This window comes from Pezoporus occidentalis, unplaced genomic scaffold (genome assembly GCF_034315485.1).
Source record: "Pezoporus occidentalis ecotype Australia unplaced genomic scaffold, CSIRO_AGI_Poc_V1 ctg81, whole genome shotgun sequence".
NCBI lineage: Eukaryota > Metazoa > Chordata > Aves > Psittaciformes > Psittacidae > Pezoporus > Pezoporus occidentalis.
The window spans coordinates 3,230,532-3,248,786 of NW_026916170.1; the positions used below are offsets into that span (position 1 = coordinate 3,230,532).

Here is an 18,255-nt window from a genome sequence, read left to right on the forward strand (position 1 = left end):
ACATTTGTTACACTGTAAACTTTTGTTACTGTATACCTTTTGTATTTATTTGTGTTATTTTTATTTTTACAGGATTACAAAGCCATTGACATTTGCTGACTGTGTCGGTGATGAGCTTCCTTTAGGATGGGAGACTGTTTACGATCAACAGATTGGAGTTTATTATATGGACCACATAAATCGTAAGTAGATGTATGATTATTTTGAGGAATCCTAGCAAGCTGATCTTTCCTGATGGCACTAACTCTGTTTCCGATACCATTTATGCACCTCATGCTACAGCAAGAAAATGTATGCAAGTAATTTCTTGTGGTATCTGTTTTCTCATCTTTGAAATGGGGGCATAATCCTTCCGTTTGTAATTAATTTTACAACCTATGATTGAGTTACAGTGTAACTTCTTTGTTTTGTTTTATCATACTGTGGAGTATCAGTAATATTGTTGTTGCTTTTTGTCCTCTGTCAAGAAGATTTTCATGCTATACTCTTATATTTCCTATTTTTCTACTCATCCATGTTTCAGTCTTCAGTGTTGAAAACCAAAATACATTATGAGAGAAAAGTGCTGATTTTTAATTAGGAGTACCATGAAATACAGTAATCTCATAGTCTCTTAAGCAATGTATATTTTCTGCTTTGATACAGTACAAAGTGCTCTTGAAACAACAATAGATGCCCTTTTTGGAAACTAAGAGGGAGAAATTTCCAACATTTTCCCTTTTGAACTATTGCTGAGCTTTGTATCACCATTGTCTGGCATATTTGCCAGTTCCCCTTAGAAAAAAATGCCTTATCTTTACAACTTTGTACTACTGCTGCTGTTACTGTTGTGCTGCTATCATTCTTATCATCAATGAGTGGATGCTTTCAATATCGCGGGAGTTGGCAGATGGCAGGTAAGGAGAAAAGAAAAAAGTAGTTATATGGGCTATCACAGCAGTGGTAAGTAAATAGTATAATCTGCAGAAACAACCTCAATACTATCTACTTGAAATCTGGTCAGTTAAAAGGTGAAGAAATAGCTTTTGGCTTCCTGCCATCATTGGAATTCCTTGTGCATTGTGGTTTCACAATTACTTATTTTAAAAAAACCCTGACAGAATAACAAATGTTCCCATAATATAGTTTGAGCGCATAGGTACTTTATTTGTTGTGAAATTAACAAAGATCACAAATGAAATAATAAACTTTAAAGAACTATTAATGTACTGATCGCAAGGATAGCTGAGACAGTTGAAAGGCAATAAATACAGACTGTTAGCTAATTCTTACAGTAACTCTGTTTAGAAGAAGTAGTAGCTTAATGATTGCTGTTTAAACTGTCATGGTAACTTTAGTTAACGTTGAAGCTTAATAAAAAGTGAAGTTTACATCAGAGTACAGTAATGGAGTGCACTTGTACCAACATATGTACATGTGTGTGAATGTACATAGTAAAAAAAACCAAAACCCAACAACTCCCCAAACAAAAAAACCTAAATGAGGATACTGGCAACTCTTTTTCTTGAACTTTGAAAAAGGCATTAGGAGTCCCTATAGATACAGAACAGAACATGAACTCCCATCGCAATGCTGTAACTAAAAAAACTACTGAAACATCCTTCCTGATAGGCATCTTTGACAGGAAAGGCAGTCAGCATCGTGTGCAAATGAAATCACTCACTTTTGCTTTTCAGCCTTTGTTATTAGCTGCTTTACTGCAGACGTCAAGTTAGAACTTACAGAAAGGATGTTAATCATTTTAGGCATGTCAGATCTGGCTGCCATTTTTTTCTGTGCAGTTGAGAGTAAAAACTGTAGAAGATTGCCTTTTGCAGGGAGAGCTGAATTCTCAAATGCTCAGTAGGAACTCACAAAAAGAGAAGATTAATATAAATGGGTCTGGGAAAGCAAAGGTAATTGTGTTAGGAATTAAATAAAGGTAATATATGAACAGAGGTATAGAAATTTCATAGGGCCATTGCTGAACTGAGTGAAAGGAATCATTCTGCAATTAACAAGATTGCAAAATTTGTCTCTTTCATGATAACTAATTACTCGCAGCCCACAGATATTATCCTAAATGGTAATTCAGCCGTCACAGCAAAATGGGTTTGTCACCCTTAGGCTAATACAGTGCTTGCATATACAAGCAAGTTTTACATTCAGAGGGAAGACACAGTTGATATTATAGCTGGGTAATCATTATTCAAAAATTAGTAGGGTAATAGGTCCAATTTTAAACTGTGGACAACAAAGGTACCAATCGAGACTGCATTAACCTCCTTTGTAGAAGTAAGAACTAATGAGTAGATAACCATGTGTATTGTGAGATGGTGTCAGGCAACTGGCAGGTATGGGTTAGGGACTGAAAAAGATGTTTTTTCTGAAATGAGTCCTTTGTGTTCTGAACTATTTCTACAATACTTGGAATGGCAACTTCCATGTGAAAACATTCAGACTGCCTTTTGTGGCTGACCGGATTAAATGCTTCATACAGCCTTGGAGTTCTGTGTTAACTGACAAAACAGAAGTGCTTTCTTTCAAGAAACACTGAGAAAAAATGCAAGGGATAATTCAAAGCGAGTCTTTTCTAAAGTTAGGCTTACTAGGAACCTCTCATGCTTTGTGCACCATCTCAAGCTTTTTGCCCTTGCACCTTTTAAAAGAAAACATTAATACCTCTGATTTTTCTAAGCCTCTCACTATGTTTGTTTACCCAGAAAGTAATAAAAAGATTTCTAGGCAATAACTTTCCATTTATATTGAAAACCCCCAGGAACAGAGGAATCTTCTGTAAATCTCAGTGGTGCTTCCAACCCTGATCTCCATCTTGTTCTGTAAATTCAGTACTTTGTTGACACCCTTACTAAGCTGCTCTTGGCTCTTGTCCAGCCGTTGCTTAAAAACCTTGGCGGCTGCCAACCGCAGAATTCCTTTCCCTCCTCCTCAGAATCTTGGGAGACTTTGAAGTCTCCTTTAACCAGTTGGGCATTCCCCAGCGAGGAAATAATATATTCCCTGCATTTGTCTGGGGCTGTTCTTGAATTGTTGTATTTATTTTTTATTTCTTAATTAGTTATAAAGAAATTAAGGAACTGAATTTTGTCATACAACATAGCTTTAGTTTTGTTGTTACATGGCAAGCTTGTGTGGAAGTCCAGGGCAAAGTGAAGCCTCTGTACTTTATAAATCAGAAAAGAGTGTCACTACTGTACTGAAGAAGTTTTGTGCCTCAGAAGAATGCTTCTAGCTCTTGAGAAGCTTCTGAAATAATTTCATAAGAGACACTGTGCCCTGTAGTACAGGTCCTTAGAAGCTTAGTATGTGATACAACATAACATTTCAGCCTTGGTGTCTGTTGAGATTAGAACTGTTAATTTCCTATTTAAAAAGAGACGCTTCCTGGGTTCCAACTCTCCTGACTCATAAATATTTATTAATCTCTGCATAGTTTCCATAGGGGATTAGCAGTTTAGGAATATTACATTTATACAAATTTCAGGAATGCTTATGGACAGATGAGATAGCATTGCAAATTATCACGTTCTCAGTAAAGGATGGGCTGCAGTGTGAATTCTTACTTTCTTCTGCTTGCTCTGCAAGCAGGGAAGGATTTAAGAGATTGGAACAAGCCACAGCACATCCTGTCCTGGGCTGCAGAGGTAGTCTGGGGGCACTGGAGCCAGAAAGTGCTGCTGGGAATCAAGGGTTATGGGGATATATTGGGGAGATACAGGGATATGGGGAGAAATTGCAGAACTGTAGGCACGATCTTTATACCTTTAAAATGTGAGAAGTTGTGGGGAGATAAAAGTTACAGCTGTTGAGAGACAAGGTTATTAGGAACCTAATAGACAAATCTGGAAGTACCCTTCACAGATGAACTTTGTTTTTGTTTATGTACATTTCAGATGGCTCTTAACTGGTAGAGCTGTTAGCATGACCTTGACAGTAGGGTGACACTAATCTGTTGCGCTCAATCTTTTACGGTTTCCTGTATCATCACTGATGCCAACATACTGAATTATGTTCACAAGATTAATCCAAAATATAACTAGTTTTCATCTCTTGTGGGAAGCGAAGTTTGGGAAGATTACTTAACTCCGGACTGTGCTGCAGGTTCTGCCACTACTTTGAACATTGACATTACACCTGCAGCAACTTCTTACCAATAGAGCCTCAAGCATCAGAAATTAGCATTCACTTAAACATGAAACTTTACATGGACGTCCTTATGTAAAACATTTGCTAGCTCGAGCAGCACTGCAAAAATGAGCTGATACTTTTTTTTTAGTGTATTAATGCATGTGTCCTCCTTAAAAGTCTTCATTGCAGCTGCAAGGAGATTGCTGTATGGTTATAACTTTGAAAATCTGTATATATGGGAAAGATTTTGTGCTGGAAACCTGTTTTTGATTTGTGTTTGAATGCAGGCTGTTCTAAACCCTGGAAAGACAGAGCATGAGAGTGCTGTTTCTTAAGACAAAAAAGAAGCAGTTGAAAGGTTTTTGTGGATTTGAGATTAAAATACTAATTTCTGTTGAATTACTTATTCTTAATTACACAGGTGTAGTCACTGACCCTTCAGGATGTTGTACTTGTGAAGTTGTATGTAGTATCTTAAGGTTGTTACAACCATTTGTAGAGTTATGAGTTAAGCATTGAGGTACCTTTCACCCTCCTACATGGTTCTGGGTTTTTGGGTTGTTTTTAGAATTTTCAAGCTGGGTACAAGGGACAGTAAAAGTCAAAACACTGTTTTTGTTGGGTTTGCACTAGTTTGTATGGAAAATAATAAAATTTAAATGTCTTTTATATTTGAAAGGGATTTTCCTGTTCTTCCACTCTGCATCCTTCTTTTTTCTTGTCCAGGCTGGATTGATTTTGAGCACTGTAGTGTTAGGTATGCTAGTTGTGAACAGGCTCTAACCAAATAATTTATACTTTGTGGTATGCAGCATCTTACTTTTTTTTTTTTTTTTTAAATGCTTTTCTCCTTAGAGCTCACACAAATTGAGGACCCAAGGGAGCAATGGAGGAGGGAGCAGGAACGCATGCTAAAGGAATACTTAATTGTTGCCCAGGAGGCACTCAATGCCAAGAAGGAGATTTACCAAATAAAGCAGCAGCGTTTTGAGCTGGCCCAAGAAGAATATCAACAATTGCACAAAATGTGTGAGGATGACAGCCGTTCTTATGCCAGCTGTGAGTTTGCTAGCCTTTTTTTGATTTGCCCACCTGCCTTGTACAACATGTGGTGTAAGAAAGTATGTGAAGTGTTTCTATCACTTGGTTCTCCTCTGAAGGAAGATTCTGACTACAAAAGTGAGGTGCTATCCTTTGACTGTTATTCAGAGAATTCCATTTCCTGTTAGATCTATTAGAATATGCCTTTTTATCAACATTAAACAGGGGTATATCCCAGCTGCCATCTGTACCCATCGCAGAGCCAGGTGTAATAATGATTCACATAAGGCAACAAAGACAAGACTGATTGTTGCTTGTCAGTCATGTACTTGCCCTCCTAAATTCATAGATTATTCCACTCTGACAAGGGGGGGCACCATCATCGTAGGGGAAGCCCTCTGTGGATCCGTGGTTGATTTATTGACTATAAAGAGTTAGGCACAAGGTGTGGTCAAGAGTATCTCTGACCACAAAGTAGGAAGCAGTGTTTCATTAATGCACCTCATTCTTGACTCTCAGCCTGTGATTCTAGTGCTGGTGGTGTAGGTTGTAGAGCCTTGATTTCCTGCCCTTTTCATTCTTCAGTATCTCTGGTAGCTTGAAAGTAGATGATGGACTTTTACTAAAATCTGAAGTTGTTGCACTGCTGTCATGGCTGTTGGCTGGTGCAAGAGCAAAAGGTGTCTTTGCTGAAAAGTCAAAACAATCTAGTTCAAAGTGCGTCAAATGGATAAACCCATCAGCCACGTGGAAGTGTAGGGTTTCACTGCTCTGGTGGCTTTTCAGTGGTCATCCTGTGTACAGCAATTGTTTAACTGAAGGCTTTGCTGATAAATGCCAAGTACTTCATAAATATGGGAAGCTCTCCTTAGCCCTTTCTGAAAACGTTCAAAAACCTGACTGTGGAGAGGAGGATTAAAGCAGGCATCTGGGTAGAAGTGCTTAGCTACTGATCCAGTGGTATTTATGAATCAAAGGTAATTCATAGGTATGCCCAAATTCTGAATAAAAGATGTTTTCTAGGGTTGAGGTGTCCCAGATGGTCTTGACCAAGTATTCCTTTACTCTTGAACTGGGATTATCTTACCTTTTTGTTTAGTTTTAAATACAAGAATTGTGTGATTCATTTTGTGACATAACTGAACAGTTGTGACTAGTCTTATTACTCCCTGTTACATTCAAGTTTCTTAAGAGTTATTAAGAAAGATTTATTTTTTTTTCCTTACTAAGAAAGGAATTTAAAAAAAGAAAGTCTTGTTTAAACAGAGTGTTTAACTACTGGTTAAGGAGTTGGAATAAGATAAAAGGTAATGCGATAATTTTATTTCCGTGGATTATAAGATCTGAATACACATGTATTAGAGTACTTTTCTAGGAGCTTGGGCTTTTGGTATTTTGAAAATTTGCAATTGTTCGGTGGGATATTTTGTTAAATTACTTCAGGTGGACGTGCCGAGAGAAACTGTTGATGGTGATACTAAAAAACCATAACCTGTTTCTCATCTTTTTAAACTCTTGGAAAAACAAGTTGCTTGAAACAGCAGCAAAATATGACTGAAAAAGTGGAGGTTCTCTGTAACACGTATGCAAATGCTGTGTCAGTTAACTTTTAGGTTTCCCAGTCCTCTGATTTTTTTTAGGTATTGCTGTGGAATTGATAATTAGATACTGTAAAATGACTTAAAACCTTTCACTTGTTTTGAGGTGACAAAAATACTTTAATTTTCTACGGATGTGTTAATATATTTTATATTGGTTTAAGGTCATATGCATCTGTTGTGAGAAAATGGTATGGGCTGATTAATCAGATGAGCTATTAAAAAATAAAATCCCTTTGGTGATTAATCATGCTGTCAACTCAAGATGTCCCAGAGCTTCTCCACTTATTTTCTTAATTCAACTTCACTTCACTCTGGAATGCTTGCTTTTCAATTTATTGTGCAGAAATCCTAGGCTCCTAATTCAAGTGCAATTAGACGGCCAGAATTAGGTGCTCATATTGCCGATTCTGCCTCCACCACTAGTTGTTTCAGTTTGTTGTGTGACAAGAACTAAAACTTCACAATTTCCATTTTGCTTGTGGGTGCTGCCATTGAGTCAGTGTTGTCTGCTCATAAGTGGGAGGTGGCGTGAGCTCAGCAGTCGTGGGTTGGCAGGGAGGTGCCAGTGCAGCAGTTTTGTGACTCAGTTGTGATCAGCACTGTTTAAAAAATCCAGAGAAAATCCTGGATTTAGAGAATTAGTCCAGGCATGACTACACATTTTGGCAAGTTCCTGCATGCTTGACATGACCTTGGCATTGCAGTAGTCTTTGGAGAGTCAAAAGGTTCAGTGCAAGCAGATACGGGTTTCAAAACAGCAGCCTTCAGCTCTGCAAAAGGATGGTAGGTCTAACAGCACAACACCATCCCTTCGCATAACAGGCATTTTTCAGTGGGCCAGCGCTGCTGTAAATGGCTCTCTCAATAAATCGTGGTTGGTCTTGCCCAGTCTATTCTGTAGGACCTTTACTTCATCTGTCTAGGCTTCAGCTTCTAATGCTGCATCTTGAAATCATTGCCTGACTCTAGATGTGCAGTGTTAAGAGCTCACTTGCTAGAGGTTGATCTGTATTGTTGGTTCCCTGTGTTGTTGCTTTAGGAGGCAGCTTCTCTCTGTAGCTGATTGAATTTTGTTCTGACAATAGTTTTTGTGTTTTCTTTTTTTACTTCAGTCCCTATCACACTGTTAATTCAACATACCTAGGAAACAATTAAAAAATTGTTTTGCTTGCATCGGTAAATCCTGTCATGGAAGCTAGTTGCTTTTAGGCAGTATACAGTGCTCCTATATAAGATTTTTGTTTTTCAGAACAACAAAAAAAATATAGTTGAGGCACACCAAATGTAATTCTTCAGTTGTACTTTAAGCGCAGAGGATTATTTTAAAATCTAGTGACTTGTGACACAAAGAATGAATGCAGTGGTCTATTAAATAGTGACACATCTTAACATTTGTATTAAAGAAGTAAAAAAAAAAAAGTAAAATGCTGTTTTCTATCTGTTTAGCATTCTCTGGATTTTCAGCTAATACCAAGTATGACCCATATCAGATCAAAGCAGAAATAGCCAGCCGTCGTGACAGAGTGAGTAATTTTTTTCATTTTGTAGAAATACGAATTGGGCATGGGGAAGGAAGGGGTCTGTGTGTTTTTCTTTACCCTATCGTTTACACTGGGTGTACATTTTTAGAACAGAATACTGTAAAACTGCTTTCCTACTCTGCCCTGCTGTTCTGTTAAAACGAATCTATATTTACTACATTTCAGTAACTTGGAAAGTAATGCTTTTTCCATGTTAAAAGCATAAAGATTTTTGTCACAGATGTCAGAGGCAAGCTCAGCTAGGCTTTCAGAACGGAGACAGCTAGTAAATGCTCTGTAGCCAAATTCTTCCTTGATTAAGTACAGTTCAAGCCCACTGCCTTCATAGTTTCCCATTTGCCCTTTTTCAGTGGTCTTCTATGGATGTCACTGAATTCTAGATTTAGCCATTTGGAAAGCTGCTCACGTTTTGGTAGACATGTTGGCCAGATAGACGTTTTTAGGTGATTTGGCCAGGGCTCCTCTATGAGGGGAGTGCAAGCATTTTGACGATGACAGGCAGTAGTGATGGGCAGTTCTGTAATAAAAATGCTCCTTTTTAAAAAAAATAATGCTAGAATCATGCTTTTGGTACTGTCTTGGCTGAATAGGTTTCTTGAATTTCTCCCATGCTGCTTTAGCAAAGAAGTCTGCGTATTAGTTTCAAGCAAGATGATAGAACACTTCTAAAAAGCAGTTTATAATGTCAAACTCTAGAACCTGTTTCCAAATGGTATGTTTCTTTTTATTAAAGGATAAAATGGGATTTAGCATTCCAGGCACTTGGCTCACAAAATAAATAAAAAACACTTATCTTTGCAGAATAGTATTCCATTTTTGTTGTAGTGACCACTTTTCACATGAGTGCCTCTGAAAGTAAATCCTGTTCACCACCCTTCAAAGGCATTTATTCTATCTGCGTCTGTTTACTACATGCTGACTAGTGTTTGCTTGGTTTACATACTCTAAATGCCAGCATACTCTAAACGAGAAAACGAGCCTTATTTATTTAAATAGTATTTAAAGAAATAAACAAAATCTTCACTTAAACGGTTATTTCTCTTTTCCTGAATTTTAAAACAAAACAATCTTCTAAATGCATAGGATAACTTGTTCAATTGAATGTGTGCGCAGGCATTGAGTTGCTTCAGGTAATAGAATAAAATATGCACTGAAAAGTGTTTGTGTGTGTGATACTAGCGATGTATTTTTTCATTTTACTTTTAGAGAGTGTTGAAAGAGCTGGTGAGGTTTTAGGAGCATTTTGGGGTCTGGTGCCACGCCCTTCACTCTTGGAATAGAGCTGACAAAATAAATTTATGCCTGGATATGGACAGATTTTATTTTTTTTTTAACTCCTTTTTTTAGTAATGGTTTTGTCCTTTATTGGCATACATGTGAAAATCTAAGAGCACTCTGGATTAGTTTTAGAAAAGGTACCAAGTTTGATAGTTTGAGAGGATAGAGGTTTTTCCTTGCATGCCTGCCTTTCTTTGGGTTCTCAGTTCAGTCTCATGCCTCACCTGGTACACACTGAAAACACCTTCATTCCCCCCCATTTGTTTGTAGTCCCTTTCATCCTCCTCCCCCCATTGCTCTCAGTTATCTATAAGTTTTGGAGGGCAAGAAGCTATTTCTTTGCAGATCATTCCTAGTGCTTAGAGCAGTCTTCTAAGTCAGCCCAACCTACTTAGGCAATTGTTTTCCTAAACCCATAAAATTAATGTTTTGGAGACATCTCTGCTTTGTCACTTCTGATTTATGCTCACTGGTTGGATTAAAGTAATTGGCAGGGAGATTGAGTGGGGAGGACAATATGAAAATAATGTAGAAAATCAGACAGCCATTTCTGGGAGAGAGGCCAGTTTTGTTGCCAGTGATTTTTGTTTTCCCAGATAGAAAAATTAACAGCATTGTATGTTCAGGGCTTTTTACGTTGTCTAAAGAGTTGAAGACAGTTGAGAGGTGCCTGTCAGCTATATGGGGAGAAGAGAAACTATATGGATTGAAACTTGCTGGTTGTTGGCATAGGCTATTGGAGAAAGGAAACAAAGAAAATAGATGAGGAAATTGATACTTTGCAGACTGAATGTTGTGACCGCTGTTTGATTGGGTCTTATGATATTATGAACTGAAGACTTAAGACTCATGAACAGAAAGTCTTCTGTTATTTTAATGCAAATTTTAAAACAAAAAAGAGAACTTAGATTATCACTTCCAATTTTTTTAAGTAACCTAATATTTTGTATTTGAAAAATAATTTTTTTTTATTATGAAAGTTTCTGTTACATTTTATTACTTTATTTTGTTATCCTTAGCTTTCTAGGCTGAAACGAGAATTGGCACAGATGAAGCAGGAGCTGCAATATAAGGAAAAAGGAGTGGAAACTCTGCAAGAGTAAGTTAAGAGTTTGTGGGAGGACTTTTTTTTCTTTGTTCACGTTGGAATAATTTCTTAGAAAAGTATTGCCAAAAAAAAAAACCAAACAACCCAAATGGTTGACATCTCTTAATTGCTTTGATTCAGAGTTTTTGCTGTGATAAGCGATTCAGGGGGAAAACCATGTGAAATGATGGAAGGAGGGTTGGACAGAAGTAGTTGGAGACCTTATGGATCCGCATGCAATAACAGTTTTTATAGCCCCTGTCCTGTGACTGTTCCTGAAGATGCTGAAGTGGAATTAGATTTAAAAAATATTTTAAAAGAAAGTTTTTTTTGAGATATGTACAGCCTGAAGCACCATACAGTAAGAGTAGTTTTCCTGTGAACAGTACCAAGGCTTTCTGGCTGGGCACAAATATTCCTCAGGGTAGTCTGTGCACCACAACACTGCTTCTTCCTTTTATATGATGGTCAGGTTGTCTCATTTCTGCACAGTGTAGCTGATTTGTGTGTACTGTAAATCTGATGGTCTGTGAGACATTTAATTTTTTTTGTTGCATGAGTGCATGTAAATGTGAATCCTTGTCTCCTCCCTGTGAGGAAAGGCAGCTCTGGGCAATTTGCCATTGTTCCCAGGGCTTTTAGGCAGCTTGTGCTCTGTTTCCTCTGTGTTCAGTGGTGGCAAAAGTGTGAACTGTTGTGGTGACCCTCTCCTTGCCACTTTTCCTGCAGACCATCAGATGGGAACTGAGTGACTTCCATCTGTGCACTGCTTAGTCACCTACACACGTAGCAAGTACGCAGGATGCCCAGTGGGATAGGGAGAGAGGTTGCCAGGCCATGGAAAAGATGGCAGGTAAACACAGGTTGTTGTGACTTCCAGATCTGTTCAACAAGGCTAGGGGCTAGACCGTGTGTTGAACAGCTTGTGGATTTGCCTTGGACGTGTGGCTGTGCATTTAGAAATCTTGGCCTTTTTTTCCAGCATGTATGTGAATGAACTGCTTAATGCAGGCGCTTCCTGAAAACATTGGAACTGTTGCATGTCTAATGTATTTTGCAGCATAAGTACAGCATCCGTGGAAAAACTCTGAAGCTTTGGTTTTATTGTGTTGGTGCTACAAAGCATGGACGCGCACTTTTGTTTCAGTAATTCTGGCAAAGTTCCAGGGATCCTGGAGAAATTAGGTTACTTATTTTCCAACTTCAGTTTTGTTTGGTATCGTGTTAACAAAATGGTATAAAGAGTGACACTCAGATTTTGCTTTTAAAGAAGGGTGAGTAGTGCATGCACTTCATATCCTTTGGTGGGTTGGTTTGTTTGGGTTTTTTTTTAAGCTTACAAGGTTCTTCTGATTTATAATGCATTTTAAAAGATTCAGCAAAGTATACTTGTTCAGCTAAAATCCTTCATATTGGCAGATATAATGTAATCATTTTCAGGCATAAATACGTTTTTACTGACTTCCTGAAGCCTTTACAGCTAGTTGGTGGAGTTGTTAATGTATGATATTAGCTGAAAATTAGTAAAACGAAGCACTCAGTATATTTCATCAATAACTATTTTAAGTAATCTAAGTGTAGTCAGTGTTTTAGGATGGAGGCCCACATATGTAAGCAGTAACAGAACAAAAGCATTTTAGTCTTAAGAGTCTTAATCATATTTTCTTTAAGTGAGTAAGAATTGTCTTCCCTTTTCTACTTTCTGTATTTGGTTTCCTTCTGGTTTATTGGGTTATTTTAAGGGTATAGGTTCAGTTGTTTTATAAAAGGACTAACCACTCAAACAGGATTATTGAAGTAGTTGAAGGCCATTTGAAACTCAAGATTGTTTTAATTAATCTAATTCATTTAAGATAGTCCAACAAAGTAGTGCAACTTTTTGAAAAGTGAAGTCTGGAAATGATTAAGAGTACAAATGTTAGTCTTGGCTTTTAGCCCAAGTGAAGTTGCTCATACTCCAGGATGGGTGTATAGGAGAGACATTCAAGAGAAGAATTAGTTAAAAGCATACCTGATTAGTCATTGGTCACTCTAATAATTTCGTTTAAAAGTTCCAGCGTGACAACTCAGAGCTTTGGTGCTGCTCATTGCTGCTGTTAACTATGGTCACTCTCTGTCCCATTGGTGTACTAGGCCATTTGTTGTTGCTGGCTGAAGTTGGGGAGAACATTTTGCTGGTGTGTTACCTGGCATTGCAGTGAATTTCTGTCAGTGTTTCTTCCTTCAAAGTCAAGTGCAGTGACTTTGCTTGAACCAGAGGCTGGTGGATTTGTTTGCTTTTTATGTTTTCAAGTAATATTTTAATTGCCTTTCTGGTGAGATCCATGATTTCTTTGGAACAATTTGCCACTTTGCAGAGTACTCACAGTAACAAATGAAGAGCGAAGTTTTTGTAGCCTCTTTCTGTACGCAGGATACAAATTGGACTAAAAGCCTAACTGTGCTCTAGATTGTCCCTGAGTGTTCTCTCCCCTGCCCCTTGTATTTGTGAGGAGAGAAGGGTCACTCAAGTCAAGTACCAAAGCTGAAGTATTTTCTCTTTTACATATCCACAAAGTAAGTATATTGTCTGAAAAGAAACAGCTTCTGCTTTAAAACAAAAATGCTGATATCCCCCCAACCCGCTGCTTTTATTTTTCTTTTCCAAGTTTCTTGCATTTCAGACATTTCTCCCTTTTCTTACCTTTTCTAAATTTTTTGGTCAGCATAACTTTTCCTGCTTCTTGTGCTAGGTCAAATCTTCAGTTACTGCCAGACTGAGAATAGTATGTGTCCTATTTGGTTTTTTTTTGGAGCTGTCACACTTTGGCCTTTCCATTTGGTTGAATGCTTGCTTTTAAAGCGTGACTAGAATGGGTTATGAGCAGGTATCAGAACCTGCTGCCGAATGACTCTGTGTGCAACCTCTGCTGGCTCTAGCTTTCAGAGAAGAGACAAATTATATGTGAAGGGTAGTTAGGTTGCTCAGTATTTTCATCATTTTATGTCACTATCTTATTCAGATGCCTTTGTTAAATGCAAATCACTTGCATTGACATTTTCTGCATGCAGTGTCTGCCTTGGACTGTATTTTGTTTTCTGTCCTTTTTAATTTTAGTCAAATGGCTAAGCCATCTTTGATGAGAATTAACAAAAAGACTAAAACAAAACCACAAAACAACTAGGGAGAAGGGGTGTGTGTGTGTGTGTGTGTGTGTGTGTGTGTGTGTGTGTGTGTGAAAGGATTGAGGTTTTTTTAAATACCTCTACAACTCCTGTACAATCAGAATTTCAAACTTCATAGTGCTGCAGCTTTTTATTAGGACTGTGTTTTCTACAGTTTCATCCAAATTTGGCAATGTTGTGATAAGCCTTCGGACATCGCGGTCTGCCGTTGCCCATTGGAGACTTTCTAGAGCTCATTGTTTAAAGCCTGCAAAGATTCCACCCTGTGTGACGGTGTTTCTCGGCCTCCACAGGCACCTTTTCCCCAAGGTGCGGCTGATCCTGTTGCAGTCCAGTTACAGGGTTAAAGATGAGCCTTTCCTGGAACAAACTCCTTCCTCTGACCTGGCGCCAGGGACTGAGAACAAGGAGCAGTTCCTCCTGCCCTGTGTTTTCAGTGACCCTTCTGTGTGCTGGCAGGAATTCTGGAGGAAGGAGGCATTTAGCAACAAAGGAAATGAAAACTTGGCCAGTTGGCCATGGAAGTGGAGTGAACACTGGGAAGTTGGGAGAGACAGGGAGTTAGGAATGACTAAACAATTTGTAGCTGCAAACTAGTTTAGAGGATACGAGACCCAACAAAAGCTTTACAATTAAATATTAGCTACAGATCTGTGCTTTGGTGAGGATGGGGAGAGTCTTGCATTGTTGAAAGCGTGTGGAAGAGAGGACCATGGAAACTGCCCTACATGACTGAAACTATTGCAAGTGTATTGGTAGTTTTCCTTCAGAAAATGTATACTTTATTCATAGTTTTGTGTATTATCTGAGTGTTCTTTCTGTTCATACAAACATCTAATCTGTATTTGTATCCTGTTCTTAAAATGGAAGATTCCTGTTCACCTTGTGGCTTTCAAAACTAGAGCTTAATGAAAGGAGGAAATAAAATTAACAAACAATAAATAATAGATATTTGTCTAAGATACTTAAGTCACTTTGGGTTGACAGCGATACTGATTTAAGCTCAAATACTTCTAGCAGTAGAAATTTTTCTGATTCTTTTCTTAAACAAATACCAGTACATGAATCTTTGGGTAACTGGACAAAAATATGGTTGAAATTAAATAATTTCCTTTTCCTGAAATGCCACCTTGGACCTGGCAAGCAGTATAATGAGCAGTTGTGTAGGAGGCATTTTTGGGTCTAATGTTTGGGTGGAATCTATGTTCTTAGCATTAAGGTAAACTTCAGAGAAAATCACATTTGCTTTTTCATGTAACTTTTAGTGCATTGGATTAGTTGTTTTATCATGGTTTTATCTAATATTTTCAGGATTTTAATTAAAAATTAGTGAAGACTTAAATAAACATCTTAAAACCAAACCCAACCAAACAAAAATCCAACTTTCATCTATGTGACACTTAAGTCCTCTTTTGTTTTTTGAATAAAAATCTGTAAAGGCATATATATTTTCTTATGCAACATGGGGAAAATTGCATATAAGTGAAAAGCTTGCTGTTCAGACTTATTTTGTATTGTCTCCAAAAGCAGGAACTGTCAGAAAAAAACCCAACCTACTTTTTTTCCTAAATATTATGAGTTGTATAATTAAGCCACACATTTTTATTCAAGCCTTTTGAGTTTTCATCTTCATATTTTAATTTTGAAGCAAATAATTTGCTGCAAGTGAAATTTCACTGGCAGAACATGCTGGTGAGTGTGATTGATGCTTGTAGCTTAACATAATACCTACCTTGAAACTTTTAGTTATTCTTAATACTTTAAATAGAGTTTAGGTATTCTTGTCATTAATGCATAGCATACTCTCTTCTACTACATCTTTTCATAAACCGATGTCCTGTGTAAGGACTGATGTGTGTTTTGTGTTGTATTTTATAAAGCAGAGACCCTTTTTCCTGGAGTTGTTAATACTTAGCATTGGCTTAGGGACCATTATATATCATACCCCCTTTTTTTCTATATGTGCGCTTTCCAGGAAAATGGGGGCATTTTAACAGGAATTCAACAGAATTTTCTCTAATTGCTCTTGGTAGCCAGTTAAAATCTCATAGCTGTTTGTTATAAATCCATGACCAGATCGTGGTTCTAGTAAGTTCTGTAGTCTCTGGTCTTGTTCTTTGTCTAAAATCAAAGCAAATTATTGAGATGACGCATTGGATGGGGCTTCTGCATCCCAATCTGTTGTCCTTTATTATTGCAAACTGTTGGGAAAAAAGTTGAAAACTCAGTGCATATGCCGCTTAAGATGAGAGATTGTTGTGTCAAGGTGGAAACGTGAGCGCTACTTCAGCCTGAGGCAGTAGTGTAGCACCCTTGCTCCTTGCAGAGTTTACATTTGGAATCTTCCGGGATGGTACCATGTGATGTTCCTTAGTGTGGGACAAAGATGTCTTTAGAAAAGGTACTCAAAGATGCCCATAATGGCAGGAAAGCATCTGCAATAAAAGTTCAGGAGTTTAAAAATTTCTTTCCAAGAAATGAAATGCCTTTTTTAGAAACTTTTAGGCAAGATCAGGTAGAAGTCGTGGAGAAGATGTTGGAGCGTGTAGTGGTGCATGGAAAATATGACAGCTAGACTGCTAGTATCTTTCTCTTTCAAGTTACTACCATGTAGGTTAGTTTTAGGTTGATTTTACTTCTGTTGCATGAAATGGTCCACAGACATTGCCTGTAAGCTGTGTATTAGGACATTAAAACCAGAAAATTTGTTGGTTCTGCAGAACCTGGGTAGATAAATGCATTGCTTTGTCTTTAGAGTGTACGTGGCACAGAATACTGTGTTAATTCCAAGCAGAGTGTCATTTATTCCTGGAAATAAAGTGGTACTTGAATAAACAAGAGATTGTAAAACATCTACATGCTTCCTAAATACGTAAAAATTCCTGACTTTGTCTAATATTTTCAACAGGATTGATCGTAAGATGTCAAGTGCTCATACAAATTATAGACTGGATGAAGCACAAGCTATCATGAGTGAGCTTCGAACCATAAAGAAAGCTATATGCACAGGTGAAAAAGAAAGGCAGGACCTTATGCAGGTAAGAACTACATAACTGAATAAATAGCTGCTAAAAAATAATAAGCTACCTCTGTTTTCTTGTTCATGATTCTGTTAGGGTTACCAAGTTTAAATAAGCAAGTGAGGTGGCCTAAACTGATTTTTCTGTTTGATAATCATTACCAATAGCAGGCAGCTCTAAAGAGGTCAGTAGTCATTGCCTATACTGTGAACACAAGACTTCAAAAGCAGTTTTATTTTCTTGTCTCAGATACTGTAATATCCTTATATTTAGATCAGTGTCTTTTGTTAAATACAGCTTTCTGTTGCTGCTGATTGCATCAAAGACTGCTATGGAGCAATTATGCTGCATTAGAAAAAATACCTTCTAGTTTTACAGTATTTGTTTTTCATTCTGTTTAGTGTTTTTTTTATATTACCTATAATGAAGTAGGACTAATAATTCATGTGCTAAAATGTTTACCAATTTGTCTACCACATTTTGAGTTTTATGAGCATTTCACAAAATTAGATCTCTGTCACTATGCCACAGTTTAGCAGTTTTCCTGCTTTTGCCCTGAGCATTCCTCTTAAGTACCCATATCAAGACATATGTTGATTTTTATTTTCTCACAAAACCCCCAAAGGGTATGATTAAACACAACATCTACAGAAACCATAAATGCAAGCTTTGAATTATTTCATGAATTGGGAGCACAGGAAGCAAGGGAAGATACATGCCCGGGAAGCGATGTAACTTCTGAATGGATTCTGCATCCTGCTTCAAGCTTTCAGTTGCTGTGTCTGTATTATTAATGTGATGGGAGCTTGATCAAAGAGCCACGAGCCTCTGCCACTTCAGGGACTTCAGTGTAGACTTAACCCAAATATGCTGCAGATAGAGTGTGTGACAAGGACAATTCTCTTCATCCACTCTTAAACTACTATATGGTAAAAGGCATCTTTGTTACCTAAATTTTAGGGACCATACTAAATTAATATTGCCATTCAAATACTTTCTTCAATTTTTCTCCACAGTACTGTTCTGGTGTTGGGTTTTTTATTATTTTATTATTGTTAAATGATATGAGTACTATGTAATTTACATATAATAAAAATGTGTAACATCCATAGTTACACAATTATACAGTCTCCAAAGCGTTACGCAAAGGTCAGCTGATGGACCACAAATCATTGTTCAAGTAGAAAGACTACTTAATTCACTTTGAAAAGTTTCTGCATTGACATATTTTAAGATATTTGATATTTTGTGTTGGCCAGGTTTTAAAGCAATTCTTGGTCTTCCACGTGCCTGGCTAGCAAGAAATGATTTAGAAAGGCAGTTCTTCATGGATGCAGTAACACATATTTTAGCAAAGTAACTAGTAATTTGAAAATGAGCGTGTGATCTTGGAG

At 37.5% G+C, this 18,255-nt stretch overlaps 1 protein-coding gene across 3 annotated transcripts in view; it reads left to right on the forward strand.

The window, feature by feature from the left end:
* The window catches only part of WWC3 (WWC family member 3), a 106,620-nt gene that overhangs the window by 42,005 nt on the left and 46,360 nt on the right, over nucleotides 1-18,255 (forward strand). For all 3 annotated transcript variants that reach the window (XM_062603692.1, XM_062603691.1, XM_062603690.1), the window contains exons 2-6: nucleotides 73-182; nucleotides 4,984-5,187; nucleotides 8,217-8,293; nucleotides 10,609-10,688; nucleotides 16,750-16,879. In XM_062603692.1, coding sequence (XP_062459676.1) covers nucleotides 73-182; nucleotides 4,984-5,187; nucleotides 8,217-8,293; nucleotides 10,609-10,688; nucleotides 16,750-16,879 — 601 coding nt within the window. The remainder of the gene's footprint in view (nucleotides 1-72; nucleotides 183-4,983; nucleotides 5,188-8,216; nucleotides 8,294-10,608; nucleotides 10,689-16,749; nucleotides 16,880-18,255) is intronic.